The 27,995-nt window shown below is 43.9% G+C and overlaps 1 protein-coding gene across 1 annotated transcript in view; it reads left to right on the top strand.

The window, feature by feature from the left end:
• Positions 1 to 4,910, top strand: part of LOC138358167 (uncharacterized) — a 182,971-nt gene extending 178,061 nt beyond the window's left edge. Inside the window, exon 4 of the mRNA XM_069315671.1 lies at positions 4,763 to 4,910. Within this exon, the coding sequence (XP_069171772.1) occupies positions 4,763 to 4,910 (148 nt within the window). The remainder of the gene's footprint in view (positions 1 to 4,762) is intronic.
• The last annotated feature ends 23,085 nt before the right edge of the window (positions 4,911 to 27,995 follow it).

The following is a 27,995-nucleotide window of genomic DNA, read 5'->3' as shown; positions in this document are numbered from 1 at the left end:
AGGACCAGATACATGGAGAGCTAAGCTGCTGGACGTGGCAACAAGAAACTTTCAAAGCCAGCACATCAAGGAACCAACAAGAATGAGAGGGGAAGATGAACCAGCCATGCTTGATCTGATATTTACCCTAAATGGGTGGGATATAAGGGAAGTTAGGTTGGAAGCAACCTTGGGAATGAGTGATCACGGTGTATTGATCTTTGAGTACCTGGTAGAGCTAGGATTTATTTTCCCCCCAAAAGAACTAGGAAACAACAGGCTGTCATACCGAAAGGGAAATTATGAGATGAGAAGTTTCCTAAGGGATATACCATGGGACACAGAACTCAGAGCTAAGTCTGCACAAGACATGTTTTTTTTTTGGCAGGGATATTCCAGCACGGACCCGAAACCTCTGGCTGGCCCACAAAGTGTTGCTTGTTTCCAACACTTGGGCGGAGTATGAGTATTTATGACTCGTATGGTCGCTTCAGTAAGATTTTGCCATATGTGTTTAACAACTTCTTCTGCTCTGTTGAATCTAAGTTGAAATATTAATTGGTTTGTAACTGTGCACTGTGTTAGATAATGTTCCAGTGGTCTTTTGGGCATTTCTCCACAGTGCTGACATAAGACATGATGGACTATGTCACCCAAAAGTATCAGGAGGCAGTAAACAAGTTTATCCCGGCTCAAAAGGAAAAATCCGAGAAGCAAAAGAAGAATCCATGGTTTAACATGGTACAAATGGAAGCAAACGAACTGAACAAAAAGGCGTGATGGAACTTCTGAAATAACAGAACACCAGAGAGCAGAGAGAGATTCCAGAGAACCAGGGAAAAGTATGTTAGTGTGAAAAGAGAAGCTGAGAAATATTATAAAAATGATAGAGGAAGCAAAGGCAAAACCGAACCAAAGCTACTCCACAGTCACATCAGGAGAAAAACAAGAGTGAAAAAACAGGTAATGAAACTCTTGAACGGGTGAGGACATGTACACGGAGAATGACAAACAGGTGTGTGAAGAACTCAACAAGAGGTTCCAGGATGTCTTCACAATAGAACAAGGTGAGATCACTGCACTAGGAGAGGCGGCAGTAATGTAGGCAGCCTTGTAAGGGTTCAAAATTACGAGAGATGATGTCAAGAGACACCTGTTAGATTTGGAAGTGAGAAAAGCTGTTGGTCCAGACCGGATCTCACCATGGTTATTGAAAGAGTGTATAGAGGTACTATGCTCAACACTCTCCATAGAGTATAGTAGGTCACTGGAGACAGGAGACCTACCAGAAATATGGAGGATTGCTTATGTAGTCCCAATATGTAAAAAGCATGATAGACGTGACAGACAGGAGACACTGAACTACAGGCCAATGTCCTTAACTTGAAAACTTGTATACCCTGAAAGGTGATGGAGAATATCATGAGAAAAAACCTAGTAACACATCTGGAGAGTAGGGACTTCGTGACAACCCATCAACAAGGGTTCAGGGATGATAAATCTTGACTTATAGGCTAAATAGAATTTTACGATCAGGTGACAAAGATAAAGTAAGAAAGAGATGGACAGACTGCATTTTCTAGGACTGTCCAAAAGCTTTTGAAACAGTACCCCATAAGAGGATGGTGCATAAGATGGAGAAACAGGCAGGAGTAACCTGTAGGTTGCCCCAGTGGAAAAAGGCGTATCTTAGCAATAGGAAGCAGAGAATTACAATGAGAGGTGAGACCTCAGATTGGCGTGGGGGTCACCAGTGGGGGTCCCACAGGCTCTGTACTCGGATCTATCCTGTTTCTGATTTAGATAATGATCTCCCGGAGGGTATAGACTCATTCCTCTTAATATTTGCTGACGACGTCAAAATTATGAGAAGGGTTAAGGCAGATGAGGACAGTTTGAGGCTTCGAGAAGACCTGTAAAAGTTGCAGGAATGGTCAGACAAATGGTTGTTAGAGTTTAACCCAAGAAAGTGTAATGTAATGAAGATAGGTGTAAGGAGCAGGGGACCAGATACAAGGTATCATTTAGGAGATGAAATACTTTAAAGTCAAAAAGAGAGAAAGACCTGCTTGGAAAGATCACGCCAGACCTGTCCCCTAAAGCCCATATCAATAGGATAACATCAACAGCATATGCCTGTTTGGCCAACATAAGAACGGCCTTTAAATACTCGTGTAAGGACAGGCCATGTGTAAGGAATCATTCAGAACTTGGTGTACCACATATGTTAGACCAGTCCTGGATTATGCGGAGCCAGCAGGGAGCCCATATCTAGTCAAGCATAAGACTAAACTGGGAAAAGTACAAAGGTTTGCCACCAGACAAGCACCCGAACTGAGGGGTATGGGCTACGAGGAGAGACTATGAGAATGAAACCTCATGTTACTGTGGGAGAGAAGAGTTAGGGGAGATATGATCACCACATACAAGATTCTCAATGGAATTGATAGGGTAGATAAAGACAGACTATTTAACACCAGGGGGCACATGCACTAGGGAACACAGGTGGAAATTGAGTGTCCAAATGAGCCACAGAGACATTAGAAAGAATTGTTTCAGTGTCAGAGTAGTAGACAAATGAAATGCATTAGGAAGTGCTGTGGTGGAGGCAGACTCCATACACAGTTTCAAGTGTAGATATAATAAAGCCCAATATGTTCAGGAACCTGTACACTAGTTGATTGACAGTTGAGAGGCGGCACCAAAGAGCCAGAGATAAACCCCCACAAGCACAACTAGGTAAGTAACTACATGCACACACAAACCCACACACACACACACACACAAACACACACACACACACACACACACACACACACACACACACACACACACACACACACACACACACACACACACACACACACACACACACACAGGAATCTGGGGGCCTCGTAGCCTGGTGGATAGCACGCAGGACTCGTAATTCTGTGGCGCGGGTTCGATTCCCGCCTGAGGCAGAAACAAATGGGCAAAGTTTGTTTCATCCTGAATGCCCCTGTTACCTAGCAGTAAATAGGTACCTGGGAGTATAGTCAGCTGTCACGGGCTGCTTCCTGGGGTGTGTGTGTGGTGTGTGGGGAAAAAAAAAGTAGTTAGTAAAACAGTTGATTGACAGTTGAGAGGCGGGCCGAAAGAGCAAAGCTCAACCCCCGCAAACACAACTAGGTGAAAACAACTAGGTGAAAACACACACACACACACACACACACACACACACACACACACACACACACACACACACACACACACACACACACACACACACACACACACACACACACACACACACACACACACATTAGTAGAGTCAGCCACAAAGGGAGGGTCACGGGAAGGTCGCGCTCTACGAATATCTCAATATTCTCGGGATTATAAAGAATACAGGATCAGATCACAGATCTAGGGTATCACTAAGTGTATAACCACGAATAAGGAAGAAAAAAGTACAGTGCTATCACTAAAACTTTGTGTAAAACTGTGAACAATCTCCAACACAGGCCCTGTGGGAGAGCCACAAGGCTTTTTGTTTACATATTGGTGCCTAGGGATCTATAGTGAACAGTGGTAAAGTAAATTAGTGAACAGTAACACAACAGTCACAACGATACAGTGACTGACTACAAAACTTTGTGTATATAGAGAAGAACCGCAATCATCAATCTACTGGAACTTTGTGAATCACCACGTGGGAGGTGACGACGGCACCCAGTCATCCATACATCGTCCTTATTCATCTAGTTGTGCGAGCGGGAGGCTGAGTGGTAGGTACACCTCTCTGGTCAATTATTCAGGTGTACAGAGTGAAGTAAAATATTATCAGATTCTTGTTCAGTATATCATATATAATTTCAAAGTGGCTCATCCAAATAGAGGTTGACACTTACGGGGCTTTTATGACACACGCACACATGCCCGTGCACGCACGCACGCAGGCACGCACGCGCGAGCAAGCACACGCGAGCAAGCACACGCACGCATGCGTGAGCAAACACACGCACACAAGCATGCACACACACACGCATGCAAACACACACACACACAAACGTTCAGTGAGGGTAGAAAGGATTAACACTTTTGTGGAAAGGTGATAAGGCCTCAAACACTCATACTCCACCCCCTCTTCTACCCCTGCATCTCACTAACCCAAAACACTCCCCCCACCCCACTCCCACTCCCCTCTACAACTGACCTGAAGTGACCATCTCCGCCCCCACCCAGTTTCCCAGCATCCCCCCATACAAACACACACACAAATACACACGCACACACATGCACTCCCCCACCCCTCTCTCTCTCCATCTCTCTTGATCCCCCACCTCACTCTTTCTCTCTCTCTCTCTCCCTCTCTCTCTCTCTCTCTCTCTCTCTCTCTCTCTCTCTCTCTCTCTCTCTCTCTCTCTCTCTCTCTCTCTCTCTCTCTCTCTCTCTCTCTCTCTCTCTCACCCCGCTTGCTCTCCTCCTGACAAATCCTATCACAGCATAACAGGAACAGGGGCAAGCATGATAGCCAGAGGTAACAGGGGAACAAGGAAAAGTCAAGGTGATGAAATGAAGGAAATGTGCACCAAGTTCTTGGAGGATATCAAGAGTGAGATGCAGGGAATGATGCAGGAAATGAAGAATGAAATAAACAACCTGTAAAAAGAGCTGACAGCAGCAAAGGAGGAGATTAGAACCCTCAAAGAGAACAGTGTTGATGCTGAGACTCAGATAATCATCCAGGTAGAAGGTGAAAATAGTATACTGGAAGAGAATGCCACTATAAAAGCAACATTTGCAGAAATGCTAAAAAAAATAACTCTGAAGTAATGTCCGCAATGATGGAGGTGGCCATGAAAGCAGCCACCTCACAGGAAGCGGCATGCTTCACTAGCCAGCTGCTGGAAAGTAAAAGATCAGTAGTAGCTGTAGGTATTAAAGAGCAGTAAGGCTCCAATAGGACAGAGTGGAATGATAAGGACAATGCAGCAGTGAATAAAATACTGAAGGCACTAGAGATGGAAGGGGCTGAGCATAGAATTGAGAAGGTTTTCAGGCTAGGCTGGTACAACAAAGACCGAGACCGCATGTTAAAGATAGTGTTTGCAAACAAGAGCACAAAGGAGATGATTATAACAAGGAAGAGCCACCTGCAATATGTGGGAGATTTCAAAAAAGTATTCCTCCAGAGGGACATGACGAGGGAGGAGAGAGCCATTGCGGCAGAAGCAAGGAAGAGGCATTGGGCGAGAGGGGAAAACCAGGAAATCACAGATTCCTGCACAACATCCCCAGAGATGAGGGGGGAACTCACAACCAGCTACCCAGTAACACCAAAAGGGAGGGCAACCCCAACACCCTCCTCTGAATAGAAAACCCCCCTACCCTAAACCCTCTCTGCCCCCACTCAAATGCTCAACCAAATCTCCCTCCCCCCACATCTCATTCGCACCCTGCTACCCCTCCCCACCTCCCGCCATGTCCCCCCTCCCCTCTTTCCTTCCTGTCCTCCCTCCCCCTTCATCCCATACCCTCCTTGCCCCCCCCCCTTTAATTGGACTCCTTCAGTACCCTCTGAGACCTAGTTATCTACCTCACAAATCCTCACACCCATGGACAAGCATTCCCCACCAGCAGAACACTCACCAAGGAGGCGATTTGAGAAGGGACAGAAGAAAGTGAGCCTCAAGGCAATGTACACCAACATAGATGGAATTACAAATAAAGCAAATGAACTTGGAGAATGGGTACTAGAAGAAAACCCAGACATAATAGCACTCACAGAAACAAAGCTAACGAAAACTATAACAAATGCTGTATTCCCACAGGACTATTATGTTAGGAGGAAAGAGAGAGAAGGAAGAGGCAGTGGTGGTGTAGCTCTGCTGGTTAGAAAAGGCAGGGATTTTGAAATTCCCTAGTGCATGGAACCTGTGTTCCCTAGTGCATGTGCCCCCTGGTGTTAAATAGTCTGTCTTTATTTACCCTATCAATTTCTTTCAGAATCTTGTATGTGGTGTTCATATCTCCCCTAACTCTTCTGTCTCCCAGTGACATGACGTTTCATTCTCGTAGTCTCTCCTCGTAGCTCATACCCCTCAGTTCGGGTGTTTGTCTGGTGGCAAACCTTTGAACTTTTCCCAGTTTAGTCCTATGCTTGACTAGATATGGGCTCCATGCTGGATCCGCATAATCCAGGATTGGTCTGACATATGTGGTACACCAAGTTCTGAATGATTCCATACACATGGCCTATCCTTACACAAGTTTTTAACGGCCGTTCTTATGTTGGCCTACCAGGCATATGCTGATGTTATCTTCTTGATATGGGCTTTAGGAAACAGGTCTGGAATGATATCAACCCCAAGATCTTTCTCTCTTTTTGACTCATGAAGTATTTCATCTCCTAAATGATACCTTGTATCTGGTCCCCTGCTCCCTACACCAATCTTAATTACATTACATTACATATTACATTTTGGGGGGAAATAAATCCTAGCTCTACCAGGTACTCAAAGATCAATACACTGTGATCACTCATTCCCAAGGTTGCTTCCAACCTAACTTCCCTTATATCCCACCCATTTAGGGTAAATATGAGATCAAGCATGGCTAGTTCATCTTCCCGTGGTTGAAGTCTCCCATGATTAGAATTCCAGATCCACTCCAGCTAGCGACAGAAGCTGCTCTCTCTATTATGTTAATGGTCGCCATGTTGTTTCTATCATATTTCTTTCTTGGTCTTCTGTCATTTCTTCTTCTGGTGGTGGGTTATATATGACTACGACTATAATTTTTTTACCTCTAGTTGCTATGGTACCTGTTATGTAGTCACTGAGCACTTCCCACCCCTGGATAACCATCTCCTCAAAACCCCAGCCTTTTCTTTCCATCAAAGCTACACCACCACCTCCTCTTCCTTCTCTCTCTTTCCTCACAACAGAGTAGTCAAGTGGGAACACTGCATTTGTTATGGTTTTCATTAGCTTTGTTTCTGTGAGTGCCATTATGTCTGGGTTTTCTTCTAGTACCCATTTTCCAAGTTTATTTGCCTTACATGTAATCCCATCTATTTTAGTGTACATTGCTTTGAGGCTCGCATTCTTCTTTCCCTTCTCATATCCCCTCCTTGGTGACCTTTCTACTGATGGAGGAACCTATTCCATGGATGTGAGGATTTGTGACATGGATAATGGGGTCTCAGAGAATACTGGGGTGAGGGGTGGGGGGTGGGGGTCAAGTGAAAGGGGGACAGTGAGGATATGAGATGAAGGAGGTGGGAGGACACAAAGGAAAATGGGGTAGGTTGGACATTGTGGGAGGAGGGGAGGGGTAGCAGGGTGGGAATTGGATGAGGGGGAAGGGAGGAAGTGAGGGAGAGTTAACTGAGCATTTGAGTGGGGGCAGGGAGGGTTTAGGGTAGGGGGGAGTTCTATGCAGAGGAGGGCGGTGGAGTGTGTGTGTGTGTACTCACCTAGTTGTGTTTGCGGGGGTTGAGCTCTGGCTCTTTGGTCCCGCCTCTCAACCGTCAATCAACAGGTGTACAGATTCCTGAGCCTATCGGGCTCTGTCATATCTACACTTGAAACTGTGTATGGAGTGAGCCTCCACCACATCACCCCCTAATGCATTCCATTTGTCAACCACTCTGACACTAAAAAAGTTCTTTCTAATATCTCTGTGGCTCATTTGGGCACTCAGTTTCCACCTGTGTCCCCTTGTGCGTGTTCCCCTTGTGTTAAATAGACTGTCTTTATCTACCCTATCAATCCCCTTCAGAATCTTGAATGTGGTGATCATGTCCCCCCTAACTCTTCTGTCTTCCAGCGAAGTGAGGTTTAATTCCCGTAGTCTCTCCTCGTAGCTCATACCTCTCAGCTCGGGTACTAGTCTGGTGGCAAACCTTTGAACCTTTTCCAGTTTAGTCTTATCCTTGACTAGATATGGACTCCATGCTGGGGCTGCATACTCCAGGATTGGCCTGACATATGTGGTATACAAAGTTCTGAATGATTCTTTACACAAGTTTCTGAATGCCGTTCGTATGTTGGCCAGCCTGGCATATGCCGCTGATGTTATCCGCTTGATATGTGCTGCAGGAGACAGGTCTGGCGTGATATCAACCCCCAAGTCTTTTTCCTTCTCTGACTCCTGAAGAATTTCCTCTCCCAGATGATACCTTGTATCTGGCCTCCTGCTCCCCTACACCTATCTTCATTACATTACATTTGGTTGGGTTAAACTCTAACAACCATTTGTTCGACCATTCCTTCAGCTTGTCTAGGTCTTCTTGAAGCCTCAAACAGTCCTCTTCTGTTTTAATCCTTCTCATAATTTTAGCATCGTCCGCAAACATTGAGAGAAATGAATCGATACCCTCCGGGAGATCATTTACATATATCAGAAACAAGATAGGACCGAGTACAGAGCCCTGTGGGACTCCACTGGTGACTTCACGCCAATCGGAGGTCTCACCCCTCACCGTAACTCTCTGCTTCCTATTGCTTAGATACTCCCTTATCCACTGGAGCACCTTACCAGCTACACCTGCCTGTCTCTCCAGCTTATGTACCAGCCTCTTATGCGGTACTGTGTCAAAGGCTTTCCGACAATCCAAGAAAATGCAGTCCGCCCAGCCCTCTCTTTCTTGCTTAATCTGTGTCACCTGATCGTAGAATTCTATCAAGCCTGTAAGGCAAGATTTACCCTCCCTGAATCCATGTTGGCGATTTGTCACGAAGTCCCTTCTCTCCAGATGTGTTACCAGGTTTTTTCTCAGGATCTTCTCCATCACCTTGCATGGTATACAAGTCAAGGACACTGGCCTGTAGTTCAGTGCCTCTTGTCTGTCGCCCTTTTTGTATATTGGGACCACATTCGCCGTCTTCCATATTTCTGGTAGGTCTCCTGTCTCTAGTGATTTACTATACACTATGGAGAGTGGCAAGCAAAGTGCCTCTGCACACTCTTTCAGTACCCATGGTGAGATCCCATCTGGACCAACCGCCTTTCTAACATCCAGATCCAGCAGGTGTCTCTTGACCTCCTCTCTCGTAATTTCGAACTCCTCCAAGGCCGCCTGGTTTACCTCCCTTTCTCCTAGCACAGTGACCTCACCCTGTTCTATTGTGAAGACCTCCTGGAACCTCTTGTTGAGTTCCTCACACACCTCTCTGTCATTCTCTGTATACCTGTCCTCGCCTGTTCTAAGTTTCAATACCTGTTCTTTCACTGTTGTTTTCCTTCTGATGTGACTGTGGAGTAGCTTTGGTTCGGTCTTGGCTTTGTTTGCTATATCATTTTCAAAATTTTTCTCTGCTTCTCTTCTCACCCTGACGTACTCATTCCTGGTTCTCTGGTATCTCTCCCTGCTTTCTGGTGTTCTGTTATTCCGGAAGTTCCTCCACGCCTTTTTGTTCAGTTTCTTCGCTTCCATACATGCCCTATTATACCATGGATTCTTCTGTTGCTTCTCGGATTTTTCCCTTTGGGCCGGGATGAACCTGTTTACTGCCTCCTGACACTTTTGGGTAACATAGTCCATCATACCCTGTACAGACTTGTCTCTGAGGTCTGTGTCCCAAGGTATTTAACTTAGGAAACTTCTCATCTGTTCATAATTCCCCTTTCGGTATGCCAGCCTTTTGATTCCTAGTTCTTTTTGGGGGGAGATAAGTCCTAGCTCTACCAGGTACTCAAAGTTCAATACACTGTGGTCACTCATTCCCAAGGGCGCTTCCATCTTAACTTCCCTTATATCCCATTCATTTAGGGTAAATATCAAATCAAGCATTGCTGGTTCATCTTCTCCTCTCATTCTTGTTGGCTCTTTGGTATGCTGGCTTAGAAAGTTTCTTGTTGCCACGTCCAGCAGCTTAGCTCTCCATGTTTCTGGTCCTCCATGCGGGTCTCTGTTCTTCCAATCTATCTTCCCATGGTTGAAGTCTCCCATAATTAGTAGTCCAGATCCATTCCTGCTAGCAACAGAAGCTGCTCTTTCTATTATGTTAATGGTGGCCATGTTGTTTCTATCATATTCCTGTCTAGGTCTTCTGTCATTTGGTGGTGGATTATATATGACTGCGACTATAATTTTTTTCCCTCCATTTGTTACAGTACCTGCTATGTAGTCACTGAAACCTTCACAGCCCTGAATATCCATCTCCTCAAAATCCCAGCCTTTTCTTACCAGCAGAGCTACACCACCCCCACCTCTTCCTTCCCTCTCTTTCCGCATAACATAATAGTCCTGTGGAAACACTGCATTTGTTATTGTTTTCGTGATCTTTGTTTCTGTGAGGGCTATTATGTCTGGGTTTTCCTCTAGTACCAGTTCTCCAAGCTCATTTGCTTTATTTGTAATTCCATCTATGTTAGTGTACATCGCTTTGAGGCTCACTTTCTTCTGTCCCTTCCCAAATCGCCTCCTTGGTGAGTGTTCTGCTGGTGGGGGAGGCTGTTCCATGGGTGTGAGGACCTGTGAGGTGGGTAACAGGATCTCAGAGGATACTGGAATGAGGGGCGGGGGATCCAGTGAAGGGGGAGGGACAGGGAGGGTATGGGGTGAAAGGGGAGGGAGGACGGGAAGGAAAGGGGGGGAGGGAGGACTCGGGAGGAGGGGAGGGGTAGAAGGGTGGGGATTGGGTGTGGGGGGAGGGAGATTTGGCTGAACTTTTGAGTGGGGGCAGGGAGGGTTTGGGGTAGGGGGGTTTTCTATGCAGAGGAGGGAGGCGGGGTTGTCCTCCCTTCTGGTGTTACTGGGTAGCTGGTTGTGGGTTCCCCCCTCGCCTCTGGGGGTGTTGTGTTGGGAGCTGTGACTTCCTGGTTTTCCCCTCTCGCCCTGCGCCTCTTCCTTGCTTCTGCCGCCACGGCTCTCTCCTCCCTTGTCATGTCTCGCTGGAGGAATACATTTTTTAATTTTCCCACGTTTTTCAGGGAGCTCTTCCTTGATAGGATCCTCTCCTTTGTGTTCTCGTTTGCAAACACTATCTTTATCATTCGGTCTCGGTCTTTGTTGTACCGGCCTAGCCTGAAAACCTTCTCAATGCTATGCTCGGCCCCTTCCATGTCTAGTGCCTTTAGTACTTCATTCACTGCCGCTTTGTCCTTGTCATTCCACTCTGTCCTATTGGTTCCTTCCTGTTCCCTAATACCCACAGCAACCGCTGATCTTTTCCTTTCCAGCAGTTGGCTAGTGGAGCGTGCCGCCTCCTGCGAGGTGGCTGCTTTCATGGCCACCTCCATCACTGCAGTCATTACTTCAGAGTTATTTTTTTTTAGTATTTCCGCAAATGTTGCTTTTATTGTGGCATTCTCATCCAGAAAACTATTACCACCTTCTCCCTGGGTGGTTTTCTGACTCTCAGCCTCGATACCATTCTCTTTGAGGGTTCTAATCTCCTCCTTTGCTGCTGTCAGTTCTCTTTTCAGGTTGCTTATTTCGTTCTTCATTTCCTGCATCATTTCTTGCATCTCACTCTTGATGTCCTCCAGAAACTGGGCGAACATTTCCTTCATCTCGTCACCTTGGCTCTTTCCTGCTCCCCTGGGACCTCTGGCTGCCATGTGTGTGTGTGTGTGTGTGTGTGTGTGTGTGTGTGTGTGTGTGTGTGTGTGTGTGTGAGTGTGTGTGTGTGTGTGTGTGTGTACTCACCTAATTGTACTCATCTAATTGTGCTTGCGGGGGTAGAGCTCTGGTTCTTTGGTGTCGCCTCTCAACCGTCAATCAACAGGTGTACAGGTTCCTGAGCCTATTGGGCTCTATCATATCTACACTTGAAATTGTCTTCTGCCTGCATCTCCACAAACTGGAGATGCAGGCAGGAGTGAAAAGGAAGATACTCCACTGCATAAGAGAGTACCTAAGCAACAGGACACATCGAGTCACTGTGAGGGGTGAGGTCTCGGAGTGGCGGGGAGTCACCATGGAGTCCCACAGGGATCAGTCCTTGGACCTATACTGTTTCTGATATACGTAAATGATCTCCCAGAAGGAATTGACTCGTTCCTCTGGATGTGTGGGAACCGACCTGTGAGATTTATATTTATTTAATTTATATGAATATATATAGAATTTATATTTACATTAATTTATATACTTCGATAGTAATTTGTATAATGTTAAGTGGACTGTATTTCTGCAATAATCTCATAATCTCACAAATCGATCCTCTACACATTAGGGGGGGTTTATATTAATTTAATTTATATATATGCAGCCAATCAAACTACAGTATTAGACTACATACATTGAAGAGGTTCCTTATCTTATAGTACAGCAGGTCTTAGTCCACCAGGTATAACTAGGTTGTAGACACCACATTTTCCCTCTTTGAGGTAGCTTCCATCACCCTGGTAACTGATGCACAAAGCATGCTTCCTCGTCTTGACCTGTCAAAAGGGCGCTAGCTGTAAAGCCAGAATCCTATATATGACAGGTATATCAGAGAAACACTGTACATGGAACAATGAAGACCTGGCTTAATTACCTTTAGTATGAGGCTATGTCGTGCTCTAACCGGGCAACCCTATATAATGACATTAATGGCCATAAATGAAAGTTAAACGGGTTTCGGAAAGAACACTTAACTTGATTTGTTGACAGCGTGTTGATAATGGTACACCTTTGGTTTCCATAACACTTCGTCCAAGTAAAATTAACAGGAGCCGAATTGCTCCCGTGAGCCTCTGGTCTTAGTACAAACAATGGCAATGTCCAACACTCCATACTACTGACGCTACTGGCCGACATTGTCCAGATATAATAGGAGCCGAATTTGCTCCACGCGTCTCGGAGGTGACAACAACAATGGCTGCCCCTCCTTCCTCACTGACGCCTGGATTACATTGTCCAGATGACAGAAATTGATAGAAGGGTCACATTTACTCTACTGTAATATTGATAATTAAGTTAATTTATATGAGATGTTTCTATGATGGTAAAGTCCAAAGACTAATGTATTTAAGAATAATTCCCACCATAATAGGTGGTGATTTATAACAGTATGTGGTGATGATATCCCATTTTCTATAGACAGGAATTCCACTACAAGTTACGTTTTCTATAGGTAACTTGTTGGTAATACAGCAGCAATTATCTGTCTGTATGATTATTAAATGGTGTCGGATTTTCCGACATAATTCCCCAGGGGCTGCTCACTGGTCGAAGTCCTATTTAGAACAGACGAACACCGATACTCCTCCTTCGAATTATTAGATTAATTTGATGTTAGTAGTTAGTAATCACACATTTGTGTGCCTGTTCATACAGGACGGATGTCCCGTACTAGAGTTGCAGGGGTTAGAAGTCTAATGCGATTTCATTTCCCTGTCAACTCTTGAAAGGCTAATATTCAAGCCTAAATACATATTATTTAACCCAGAAGACTGAATGTGATCAAGTACTACAGTCAAGTATGATTCAGGGACTGCAGTGAGATCAGTGACATTAGATATAACTTGAAGTTTGTTCAGGTAACTGGTCACTGATATATAAACACTGAGGCCCATGGAATACATCTTGATTAAATAATAAATGTATCAAATCAGTCATCATATTTATTGGGGTTTAATTTAGTTAATTGGTTCAGAAGATTGAATAGCTCATCATTAAAGTAAAGTATGGTTCTGAGACTGCAGTGGGTTCAGTGACATTGGTCGCAGTGACTTGTAGCTGGTTTAGGCTACTGTTCACTGATTTGTCACTGAGGCCTCATGAACTCATCTCCAGCTTTAAATGATGATACTAACATCAACCTCTGTTGGTATAGTCAGCTGTAATCTCCTTAGTATAATGCTACTGGAGAAATATAATCAGCTGACAAATTTAAATTTCTACTGGTATTGTTTATCTGCAGCCATAGGTCTCCTCAGGCTTGATATTGGGCCTGAGAGTAATTTACCTCCTGCAGAGTTTAACATGGTTATTCCCTGATATTTAGTAGGGCTACCGATGAATCGATGACAATTGTCTGTCCCTACAAGGAGACCGAAGTCGTTGAGGTGATCAGACTTAATATTATCTACCAATTTTATTCCTCTATTTCTCAGGAATTTGGCTGTTGCTCTCAGACCTTGAACTTGTAGGTCTACTGGTATTTTGTCCACCACAATGGCTTGTACTCGACAGACGTACCTGCCTAAGCGTACTGATGGTTGAACCACCTGGTAGACTTGAGGTCCTGCATCTGTTACAAACCCTGAGATGTTGAATGACGTCTGGGCTACAGGCCTTAATTGTAGTTCATCTGCCAACTTTTTAGTGACAAATGTTCTCTGGGATCCTTGGTCAAACAACCCACGGGTATGGACCTTGGCCCTCTATTCTGGATGGTAATTTGGGCAGTAGGCAAAGTCGTATTACCTTTAGACTTTGCCGATTGGACACTCTTTGTTTGTTGCACCTTGCAGTACTGTACTGTGGTGGGAATGCTATCTTCCACCTTGGGGTTTGGAGACGTTGTTTTGGTGTCTCTGCACAATGCTGCATGGTGCTGACCTTTGTTACACCTATTACAGGTGCGTAATTGGGTCTCACAGTCCTTGATGTTATGTTTCCTGAGGCACCTCGTGCAATGTTGCAAATCTTTGAGTCGCTCAACACGGGCGTCACTATCAGGAAAATTAGGGCAGTGGTACATTGAATGTTTCTCATTGCAGAACAAACATGTTCCATAGCTTCCAGTACCCTTTAGTGTCACGTTCTTGGATGACACAGTAACTATTGGCTTGGAGGGTCCCACTGCATATACGCCCACACTGCCACTGTTCCATTTTGGTGTTGAATTATATTGTCTAGATTGATTTGGAGTACCTTTGGTACTCTGTGGTTTACTATTATTGGTTTCTGAGGGTTTACTTGGTGGTTTTAATTTGTCATGTGTTCGTAATTGATGAACTACTGTCTTTAAACCTTCAGATATTTCAATCATGGATAAGATGCTTTTATTGTAATGAGCACTCATTTGTCTCAATATGTCCCTAGGTATTTTCTCCTGGACAATTATTTTCAATACCCACTCAGCCCCGTTTGTATCTGCTGTCAGGCTGAGGGCATTGATCAATGATTCTGCCTCCAGCTTGAAGACTTGGAGTGAATCAGCTGAAGCCTCCGGTGGGGGTAAATGCAACAGCTCATGAACTAAATGTGATGTTCTTACTTCTGGATCAGCATAATTATCCTTGAGGAGTTTTACTGCCAGATCATAGCCGTCATTAGTTAATCTCAGATGGGATACTACTGTTTTAGCCTCACCTGATAATTGGCCTTGCAAATAAGAGAATTTACTACTCTTTGGTAAAGATTGTTTTGAGTCTACAAGGTCAACGAATTTGTTCCAAAATTCGTCCCAATCTTCCTCATCTTTTCCTGAGAAAGTGGGTAAATTAATTGGAGGGAGTCGAGCTTCTGCTTGACTCGTATTAGATGCAACTGTTGTTGTTGTTGCTGTTGTTGTTGCCTTGTTCTGGGCAATTAATTTGACATAAGGCTGTAATGTGGCCTGAGTGTGATCTTCATAATTCGCTAGATCAACCATAATGTCGTCTATTTCTATTTCTGATAAATTGGTGTTGGCAAGTTCAGCCACATATGTTGCTATTTGGCATTTGATTTGCTCAAATTTACCTGCAGCTGTTTGATAATAGCTTTCCAGGTCAGCATAATCAACTTGAGATTGTTGTGACAAATCTTCACATTTCTTGATCTGTCTTGTTAAGTGGCCTTTAAGACCTGCAAGGGTTCTTTTCATTCTCCCTGCATTATCCATACTGGCTAGTTGGTTAAGCCTTGTGGGGCTTGTACTTGGGTCGCTCATAATACTGAACAAGCACTGATGGTAGCCTAGGGTAAAATTCTGCACTCACTAGGCAATAATCCTACCTCTACTAGAGGTTAGCACTTAAAATTAATACACATTATATATATATACAATCATACACACTAATGATTTGAGTGATAAACCAGTGTCATGGAAGTACCTTTAGGTTAGCTCTTCTATATCACCCTAGGATGGTAGAGACACTAATTAATCACTCAAAGGTGTAATGATCATAAGTAAATTATTATATATAGAACTCAACTCGAGTTGATAAAAATTACACCCAAAATAGGGTCTGGACCATTCATTAATGGTGTTAGGTTGTTGAATATAGTACAACTGACTATGGTAATAATGGGACTAGGATGAACAATAATAGTTCAACTAGTCAATGGTAAATATCCTACCCTGTTGTGGGTTGGCAATTAGTAAATATTATACTGTGATCACTAGTGCAATATATTAAATAATTCTCTATTTTGGAGAAATAATATACACAATTATTGATAATAGCCTCTTAATTAGCCTCTATAAAACTTCTAATATTATCTAGAAGTATTAAATATTATTAGTGACCTCGCAAAATAAAGTCCACAAAATTCATAGATAATCTCTCGCAAAATTTAACACCACGAAATCCATGAACAATCTCGCGACACAGTCACTAATTTGGCTGGCTTCAATATTAGCGCTGTCATTTCACAGAATAACACGCCACCAAATATCTGTGGGTGTGCATGAAACCGCTGACTAAGGCTGATCTGAACTGAGCGGGGCTCGTGAACTCGCACGAGTCTACGCCACCGTCATTGACTGCTGGCTTTGAATGTCACACTGCACTAGTATATTTAATGAATCCACTGGTTAACTGGTTCATCCGGTACTAAGATGACCAAATGTGGGTTCAAAGGACCAAATAATCCGGTTCGAAGGACCAAATAATGTGGGAACCGACCTGTGAGATTTATATTTATTTAATTTATATGAATATATATAGAATTTATATTTACATTAATTTATATACTTCGATAGTAATTTGTATAATGTTAAGTGGACTGTATTTCTGCAATAATCTCACAAATCGATCCTCTACACATTAGGGGGGGTTTATATTAATTTAATTTATATATATTTGCAGCCAATCAAACTACAGTATTAGACTACATACATTGAAGAGGTTCCTTATCTTATAGTACAGCAGGTTTTAGTCCACCAGGTATAACTAGGTTGTAGACACCACATTTTCCCTCTTTGAGGTAGCTTCCATCACCCTGGTAACTGATGCACAAGGCATGCTTCCTCGTCTTGACCTGTCAAAAGGGCGCTAGCGGTAAAGCCAGAATCCTATATATGACAGGTATATCAGAGAAACACTGTACATGGAACAATGAAGACCTGGCTTAATTACCTTTAGTATGAGGCTATGTCGTGCTCTAACCGGGCAACCCTATATAATGACATTAATGGCCATAAATGAAAGTTAAACGGGTTTCGGAAAGAACACTTAACTTGATTTGATGACAGCGTGTTGATAATGGTACACCTTTGGTTTCCATAACACTTCGTCCAAGTAAAATTAACAGGAGCCGAATTGCTCCCGTGAGCCTCTGGTCTTAGTACAAACAATGGCAATGTCTAACACTCCATACTACTGACGCTACTGGACGACATTGTCCAGATATAATAGGAGCCGAATTTGCTCCACGCGTCTCGGAGGTGACAACAACAATGGCTGCCCCTCCTTCCTCACTGACGCCTGGCTTACATTGTCCAGATGACAGAAAGTGATAGAAGGGTCACATTTACTCTACTTTAATATTGATAATTAAGTTAATTTATATGAGATGTTTCTATGATGGTAAAGTCCAAAGACTAATGTATTTAAGAATAATTCACACCATAATAGGTGGTGATTTATAACAGTATGTGGTGATGATATCCCGTTTTCTATAGACAGGAATTCCACTACAAGTTACGTTTTCTATAGGTAACTTGTTGGTAATACAGCAGCAATTATCTGTCTGTATGATTATTAAATGGTTTCGGATTTTCCGACAGGATGTTTACTGATGACGCAAAAATTATGAGGAGGATCAGGACAGAGGAGGATAGTATGAGGCTACAAGATGACCTAGAGAAACTGAAGGAATGGTCCGACAAATGGCTACTAAAGTTCAACCCAAGTATATGTAAGGTAATGAAACTAGGAGGAGGAACTTGGAGTCCAGTCACTGGATACCTAATGGGAAACGAAGTCCTTCCCGAAACGGACAGTGAGAAAGATCTGGGAGGTGATACCACGCCAAACCTGTCTCCCGAAGCCCACATCAAAAGAATAACATCAGCGGCCTATTCGAGGCTGGCTAACATCAGAACTGCTTTCAGAAATCTGTTTAAGGAATCCAGAACATATGTAAGTCCAAACCTGGAGTATGCAACCCCAGCATGGAGTCTGTATCCAGTCAAGCACAAGACGAATCTGGAAAAAGTTCAGAGGTGTGCCACTAGGCTAGTCCCAGAACTAAGAGGCATGAGTTATGAGGACAGACTATGTGAATTGCACCTCACGTCGCTGGAAGACAGAAGAGCTAAGGGAGACATGATCACCACATACAAAAATCTCAGAGGAATTGACAGGGTGGAAACGGATGGATTATTTAACACGGGTGGCACACGCATAAGATGAAACAGGTGGAAGCTGAGTACCCAAATGATCCACAGAGACTTTAGAAAGAACTTTTTCAGTGTCAGAGTAGTTAGTAAATGGAATGCACTAGGAAGTGATGTAGTGGAGGCTGACTCCATACACAGTTTCAAATGTAGATTTGACAGAGCCCATTAGGCTCAAGAATCTGTACATCTGTTGATTGACGGTTGTGTGACGGGACCAAAGAGCCAGAGCTCAACCCCCGCAAGCACTATTAGGTGAGTACACACACACACACACACACACACACACACACACACACACACACACACACACACACACACACACACACACACACACATACACACACACACACACACACACACACACACACACACACACACACACACACACACACACACACACACACACACACACATACACACACACACACACACACACACACACACACACACACACACACACACACACACACACACACACACAATAGGAGGCCAGACACAGGATACAGAATAGGAGATGAAGTACTTAATGAAACGAACAGAGAGAAAGATCTAGGAGTTGATATCACACCAAACCTGTCTCCTGAAGCCCACATAAAGAGAATAACGTCTGCGGCATATGCGAGGCTGGCTAACATCAGAACAGCGTTGAGGAACCTGTGTTAGGAATCATTCAGAATCTTGTACACCACATATGTAAGACCAATCCTGGAGTATGCGGCCCCAGCATGGAGCCCGTAGCTTGTCAAGCACAAGACGAAGCTGGAAAAAGTCCAAAGGTATGCCACTAGACTAGTCCCAGAACTAAGAGGCATGAGTTACGAGGAAAGGCTGCGGGAAATGCACCTTCCGACACTGGAAGACAGAAGAGTAAGGGGAGACATGATCACAACCTACAAAATCCTCAGAGGAATCGACCGGGTAAACAAGGATAAACTATTCAACACTGGTGGGACGCGAACAAGGGGACACAGGTGGAAACTGAGTACCCACATGAGCCACAGAGACGTTAGAAGGAACTTTTTCAGTGTCAGAGTAGTTAACGGATGGAATGCATTAGGCAGTGATGTGGTGGAGGCTGACTCCATACACAGTTTTAAATGTAGGTATGATAGAGCCCAGTAGGCTCAGGAATCTGTACAACAGTTGATTGACAGTTGAGAGGCGGGACCAAAGAGCCAAAGCTCAACTCCCGCAATCACAAATAGGTGAGTACAAATAGGTAAGTACACACGCACACAGAAACAAAGCTGACGAAAACAATAACAAATGCAGTGTTCCCACAGGACTATTATGTTATGAGGAAAGAGAGAGAAGGAAGAGGTGGTGATGGTGTAGCTCTGCTGGTAAGAAAAGGCTGGGATTTTGAGGAGTTGGTTGTTCAGGGATGTGAAGGTTTCAGTGACTACATAATAGGAACAATACCAACTGGAGGGCAAAAAATATTATTCGTAGTCATATATAATCCGCCACCAAATGACAGAAGACCCAGACAGGAATATGATAGAAACAATGTAGCCACCATTAACATAATGGAGAGAGCAGCTTCTGTTGCTAACAGGAATGGATCTGGACAACTAATCATAGGAGACTTCAACCATGGGAAGATAGATTGGGAGAACAGAGACCGCATGGAGGACCAGAAACATGGAGAGCTAAGCTGCTGGACATGGCAACAAGAAACTTTCTAAGCCAGCACATCAAGGATCCAACAAGAATAAGAGGAGAGGATGAACCAGCAATGCTTGATCTGATATTTACCCTAAATGAGTGGGATATAAGGGAAGTCAAGATGGAAGCGCCCTTGGGAATGAGTGATCACAGTGTATTGAACTTTGAGTACCTGGTGGAGCTAGGAATTATCCTTCCCAAAAAAGAACTAGGAAACAAAAGGCTGGCATACCGAAAGGGAAATTATGAGGAGATGAGAAGCTTCCTAAGGGAAATACCTTGGGACACAGACCTCAGAGTTAAGTCTGTACATGATATGATGGACTATGTCACCCAAAAGTGTCAGGAGGCAGTAAGCAGATATATCCCGGCCCAAAAGGAAAAATCCGAGAAGCAAAAGAAGAATCCATGGTATAATAGGACATGTATGGAAGCAAAGGTACTGAACAAAAGGGCGTGGAGGAACTTCCGGAATAACAGAACACCAGAAAGCAGAGAGAGATACCAGAGAACCAGCAATGAGTATGTCAGGGTGAGAAGAGAAGCAGAAATAAGTTATGAAAATGATATAGCAAACAAAGCCAAGACCGAACCAAAGCTACTCCAGTCACATCAGAAGGAAAACAACAGTGAAAGAACAGGTAGGGAAACTTAGAACAGCCGAGGACAGGTGTACAGAGCATGACAAAGAGGTGTGTGATGAACTCAACAAGAGGTTCCAAGAGGTCTTTACAACAGAACAAGGTGAGGTCACTGTGCTAGGAGAAAGGGACGTAAACCAGGCGGCCTTGGAAGAGTTTGAAATTACGAGAGAGGAGGTCAAGAGACACCTGCTGGACCTGGATGTTAGAAAGGCTGTTGGTCCAGACGGGATCTTGCCATGGGTACTGAAAGAGTGTGCAGAGGCACTTTGCTTGCCACTCTCCATAGGGTATAGTAGGTCACTGGAGACGGGAGACCTACCAGAAATATGGAAGACAGCGAATGTGGTCCCAATATACAAAAAGGGCGACAGGCAAGAGGCACTGAACAACAGGCCAGTGTCCTTAACTTTTATACCATGCAAGGTGATGGAGAAGATCGTGAGAAAAAACCTGGTAGCACATCTGGAGAGAAGGGACTTCGTGACAAATCGACAACATGGATTCAGGGAGGGTAAATCTTGCCTGACTGGCTTAATAGAATTCTATGACCAGGTAACACAGATTAAGCAAGAAAGAGAGGGCTGGGCGGACTGCATTTTCTTGGATTGTCGGAAAGCCTTTGACACAGTACCGCATAAGAGGCTGGTATATAAGCTGGAGAGACAGGCAGGTGTAGCTGGTAAGGTGCTCCAGTGGATAAGGGAGTACCTAAGCAATAGGAAGCAGAGAGTTACGGTGAGGGGTGAGACCTCCGATTGGCGTGAAGTCACCAGTGGAGTCCCACAGGGTTCTGTACTCGGTCCTATCTTGTTTCTGATTTATGTAAATGATCTCCCGGAGGGTATAGATTCATTTCTCTCAATGTTTGCGGACGATGCCAAAATTATGAGAAGGATTAAGACAGAAGAGGACTGTTTGAGGCTTCAAGAAGACCTAGACAAACTGCAGGAATGGTCGAACAAGTGGTTGTTAGAGTTTAACCCAACCAAATGTAACATAATGAAGATATGTGCAGGGAGCAGGAGGCCAAATACAAGGTATTATCTGGGAGAGGAAATTCTTTAGGAGCCAGAGAAAGAAAAAGACTTGGGAGTTGATATCACGCCAGACCTGTCTCCTGCAGCACATATCAAGAGGATAACATCAGCGGCATATGCCAGGCTGGCCAACATACGAACGGTATTCAGAAATTTGTGTAAAGAATCATTCAGAACTTTGTATACTACATATGTCAGGCCAATCCTGGAGTATGCAGCCCCAGCATGGAGTCCATATCTAGTCAAGGATAAGACTAAACTGGAAAAGGTTCAAAGATTTGCCAGCAGACTAGTACCAGAGCTGAGAGGTATGAGCTACGAGGAGAGACTACAGGAATTAAACCTCACTTCGCTGGAAGACAGAAGAGTTAGGGGGGACATGATCACCAAATTCAAGATTCTCAAGGGAATTGATAGGGTAGATAAAGACAGGCTATTTAACACAAGGGGCACACGCACAAGGGGACACAGGTGGAAACTGAGCGCCCAAATGAGCCACAGAGATATTAGAAAGAACTTTTTTAGTGTCAGAGTGGTTGACAAATGGAATGCATTAGGAAGTGATGTTGTGGAGGCTGACTCCATACACAGTTTCAAGTGTAGATATGATAGAGCTCAATAGGCTCAGGAATCTGTACACCTGTTGATTGACGATTGAGAGGCGGGACCAAAGAGCAAGAGCTCTTTTATTTATATTTTATATATATATATAGCTTTTATATATATTTATAGCTCTATCAACCCCCGCAAGCACAACTAGGTGAGTACACACACACACACACACACACAGAATTTTTCAAAAATTTTCAGGCATCCCTGTTTACAGGAGTTGTAGCTGATGTGTGGAAAAAGGCTAACATAGTTCCAATCTACAAAAGTGGAAGCAGGGAAGACCCCCTTAATTATAGACCTGTATCATTGACAAGTGTAATAATCAAAATATTGGGAAAAAATAATTAAAAACAATGGGTAGAACACCTGGAGAGAAATGATATAATATCAGACAGACAGTATGGTTTTCTATCTGGAAGATCCTGTGTATCGAATTTACTTAGTTTCTAAGATCGAGCAACAGTGATATTACAGGAAAGAGATGGTTGGGTTGACTGCATCTATCAGGACCTAAAAAAGGCTTTCGACAGAGTTCCACATAAGAAGTTGTTCTGGAAACTGGAAAATATTGGAGGGGTGACAGGTAAGCTTCTAACATGGATGAAAAATTTTCTGACTGATAGATAAATGAGGGCAGTGATCAGAGGCAATGTATTGGACTGGAGAAATGTCACAAGTGGAGTACCACAGGGTTCAGTTCTTGCACCAGTGATGTTTATTGTCTACATAAATGATCTACCAGTTGGTATACTGAATTATATGAACATGTTTGCTGATGATGCTAAGATAATTGGAAGGATAAGAAACTTAGATGACTGTCATGCCCTTCAAGAAGACCTGCACAAAACAAGTATATGGAGCACCACTTGGCAAATGGAATTTAATGTTAATAAATACCATGTTATGGAATGTGGAATAGGAGAACATAGACCTCACACAAACTTTATATTATGTGGGAAATCTTTAAAGAATTGTGATAAAGAAAGAGATCTAGGGGTGGTTCTAGATAGAAAACTATCACCTGAGGACCACATAAAGAATATTGTGCGAGGAGCCTATGCCACGCTTTCTAACTTCAGAATTGCTTTTAAATACATGGATGGCGATATACTAAAGAAATTGTTCACGACTTTTGTTAGGCCAAAGCTAGAATATGCAGCGGTTGTGTAGTGCCCATATCTTAAGAAGCACATCAACAAACTGGAAAAGGTGCAAAGACATGCGACTAAGTGGCTCCCAGAACTGAAAGACAAGAGCTACGAGGAGAGGTTAGAGGCATTAAATATGCCAAAACTAGAAGACAGAAGAAAAAGAGGTGATATGATCACTACATACAAAATAGTAACAGGAATTGATAAAATCGATAGGGAAGATTTCCTGAGACCTGGAACGTTAAGAACAAGACGTCATGGATTTAAACTAGCTAAACACAGATGCCGAAGAAATATAAGAAAATTCACTTTCGCAAACAGAGTGGTAGACGGTTGGTACAAGTTAGGGGAGAAGGTGGTGGAGGCCAAGACCGTCAGTAGTTTCAAAGCGTTATATGACAAAGAGTGCTGGGAAGACGGGACACCACGAGCGTAGCTCTCATCCTGTAACTACACTTAGGTAATTACACTTAGGTAATTACAAGGGAGCCGGCCGGAAGAGTGGACAGCACGCTGTACACGTGATCCTGTGGTCCCGGGTTCGATCCCATGCGCCGGCGAGAAACGATGGGCAGAGTTTCTTTCACCCTATGCCCCTGTTACCTAGTAGTAAATAGGTACCTAGGAGTTAGTCAGCTGTCACGGGCTGCTTCCTGGGGTGTGTGTGTGTGTGGTGTGGGGAAAAAATAGTAGTAGTAGAAACAGTTGATTGACAGTTGAGAGGCGAGCCGAAAGAGCAGAGCTAAACTCCCGCAAGCACAACTAGGTGAATACAACAAGGTGAATACACACACACCCACACACACAGACGCACACAGACACACACAGACACACACAGACACACACACACACACACACACACACACACACACACACACACACACACACACACACACACACACACACACACACACACACACACACACACATATATCATAAGAAAATGATTTAGCAAACAAAGCCAAGACCGAGCCAAAGCTACTTCACAGTCACCTCAGGCGGAAATCAACAGTAAAAGAACAGATAATGAGACTTAGAACAGGCTAAGACGGGTAAACAGAGAATGAAAGGAGGTGTGTGAAGAACTTAGCAAGAGGTTCCAGGAGATCTTCACTATAGAACAAGGTGAGGACACTGCGCATGAAGTAGTGGCAGTAAACCAGGCGGCCTTGGAAGGGTTTGAAATTACAAGAGATGAGGTCAAGAGACACCTGTTGGATCTGGATGTGAGAAACGCTGCTGGTTCAAACGGGTTCTGACTATGGGTATTGAAAGTGTCTGCAGAAGCACTTAGCTTGCCACTCTCCATAGCGTATGGTAGGTTACTAGAGACGGGAGACCTACCAGAAATATAGAAGACGGCTAATGTAGTCCCAATATACAAAAAAGGGTTACAGAAAAGAGGCACTGAACTTCAGGCCTGTGTCCTTGATTTGTATACAATGAAAGGTGATGGAGAAGATCGTGAGAAAAAACTAGTAACACGTCTGGAGAGAAAGACTGCATGACAAATCGTCAACATTGGTTCAGGGAGGGTAAATCTTGCCTTACAGGCTCAATAGAATTCTACGACCAGGTGACAAAGATTAAGCAAGAAAGAGAGGGCTGGGCGGAGTGCATTTTCTTGGACTGTCGGAAAGCCTTTGACACAGTACCATATAAGAGGCTGGTACATAAGCTAGCTACAGAGGCAGGAGTGATTGGTAAAGTACTCCAGTGAATAAGGGAGTATCTAAGCAATAGGAAGCAGAGAGTTCGAAGCAGATTGGCTTGAAGTCACCAGAGAAGTCCTACAGGGTCCTGTACTCGGTCCTATCCTGTTGCTAATATACGTAAATGAACTCCCAGAGGATATAGACTCATTCCTCTCAATGATTGGTGACGATGTCAAAATTAGGAGAAGGATTAAGACAGAGGAGGACTGCTTGAGTCTTCAAGAAGGCCTAAACAAACTGAAGGAATGGTCGAACAAAAGTTGTTAGAGTTGGAGTTGATATCACGCCAGACCTGTCCCCCCTAAGCCCATATCAAGAGGATAACATCAGCAGCGTATGTCAGGTTTGCCAACATAAGAACGGCATTTAGAAACTTGTGTAAGGAATCATTCAGAACTTTATATTCCACATATATCAGACAATCCTGGAGTATGCAGCTCCAGCATAGAGTCCATATCTAGCCAAGGATAAGACTAAACTGGAAAAGGTTCAACGGTTTGCCACCAGACTAGTACCGTAGCTGAGAGGTATGAGCTACGAGAAGAGGCTTCGGGAATTAAACCTCATGTCTCTGGAAGATAGAAGAGTTAGGGGCATATGATCACCACATACAAGATTCTTAAAGGAATTGATAGGGTAGATAAAGGCAGGTTATTTAACACAATGGCCACACGCAGTAGGGGACACAGGTGGAAATTGAGTGCTCAAATGAACCATAGAGATATTAGAATGACTTGTTTAGTGTCAGAGTGATTGACAAATGGAATGCATTAGGAAGTGATGTGGTGGAGGCTGACTCCATACACAGTTTAAAGTGTGGATAAGATAGAGCCCAATAGGCTCAGGAACCTGTACACCAGTTGATTGACAGTTGAGAGGCGGGACCAAAGAGCCAGAGCTCAACTCCCGCAAGTACAAATAGGTGAGTACAAATAGATGAGTAAAATAGGTGAGTACAAGTAGATGAGTACAAATAGGTGAGTACAAGTAGATGAGTACACACACACACATACACAAATGTATGTGTAATCTATATATACTCTATATATACTTTATATGGTGTATATATAATACATAATATGGTGTACATATATACTCTATGGTGTATAACAGGTCACTGGAAACAGGAGACTTACCAGAAAGTTGGAAGACAGCTAACGTGGTCCCAATATACATAAAGGGTGACAGGCAAGAGGCACTGAACTACAGGCCAGTTTCCTTAACTTGTATACCATGCAAGGTGATGGAGAAGATCGTGAGGAAAAGGCTCGTATAGCATCTGGAGGGAAATAACTTTGTAACGCACCACCAACTTGGGTTCAGGGATGGAAAATCGTGCCTCACAGGTTTAAAAGAACTTTATGACCAGGCAACAAAAATTAGGCAGGAAAGAGAAGGGTGGGCCGACTACATTTTCCTGGACTGCCAAAAAGCCTTTGACACAGTACCCCATAAAAGGCTGTTAAAAAAGTTGGAGCAACAAGCAGGAGTAAAAGAGAAGGTGCTCCAGTGGATAAGGGAGTACTTAAGTAACAGGAAACAGCGAGTAACGGTGAAGGGAGAGACACCAGAGTGGCGAGATGTCACCAGCGGAGTCCCACAGGGGTGAGTACTTGGACCCATCCTGTTTCTAATATATGTAAATGATCTTCCGGAGGGTATCGACTCATTCCTTTCAATGTTTGCTGATGATGCAAAAATTATGAGAAGAATCAAGACGGATGAAGATAGACAGAGACTACAGAATGACCTGGATAAACTGGAGGAATGGTCTAGAAAATGGCTGCTAAAGTTTAACTCAGGAAAGTGTAAGGTGATGAAATTAGGCGAAGGGAGCAGGAGGCTGAACACAAGGTATCATCTGGGAGGTAAAATCCTGCAAGAGTCATATAGAGAGAAAGATTTGGGGATTGATATCACACCGAACCTGTCCCCAGAGGCCCACATCAAAAGAATATCATCAGCGGCATATGGTAGACTGGCCAACATAAGAACTGCCTTCAGAAACTTGTGTAAGGAATCTTTCAGAACCCTGTATACCACTTATGTCAGACCAATCCTGGAGTATGTAGCTGCAGCCTGGAGTCCATACCTAGTTAAACACAAGACAAAGTTAGAGAAGATTCAGCAATATGCCACCAGGCTCGTCCCGGAACTGAGAGGAATGAGCCACGAGGAAAGGCTAAAGGAGCTAAACCTCACATCCCTGGAAAACAGAAGAGTAAGGGGAGACATGATAACCACCTACAAAATTCTCCGGGGAATTGACAGGGTTATCTTGAGGTTATCTTGAGATGATTTCGGGGCTTTTTAGTGTCCCCGCGGCCAGGTTCTCGACCAGGCCTCCACCCCCAAGAAGCAGCCCGTGACAGCTGATTAACACCCCCAGGTACCTATTTTACTGCTAGGTAACAGGGGCATAGGGTGAAAGAAAGACGGTCTGTCCGCTCGGCCGACCGTCTTCGAGGGTGGACAAAGACAAATTCTTCAGCACGGGTGGGACACGAACAAGAGGACTCAGGTGGAAAATTAGTACCCAGATGAGCCACAGAGACGTTAGAAAGAATTTTTTCAGTGTCAGAGTAGTTAATAAATGGAATGTACTAAGAAGTGATGTTGTGGAGGCTGACTCCATACACAGTTTCAAATGTAGATATGATAGAGCCCAGTAGGCTCAGGAATCTGTTCACCAGTTGATTGACAGTTGAGAGGGGGA

Source organism: Procambarus clarkii, chromosome 82 (genome assembly GCF_040958095.1).
Source record: "Procambarus clarkii isolate CNS0578487 chromosome 82, FALCON_Pclarkii_2.0, whole genome shotgun sequence".
NCBI lineage: Eukaryota > Metazoa > Arthropoda > Malacostraca > Decapoda > Cambaridae > Procambarus > Procambarus clarkii.
This window is presented reverse-complemented; position numbering and strand designations above follow the sequence as displayed.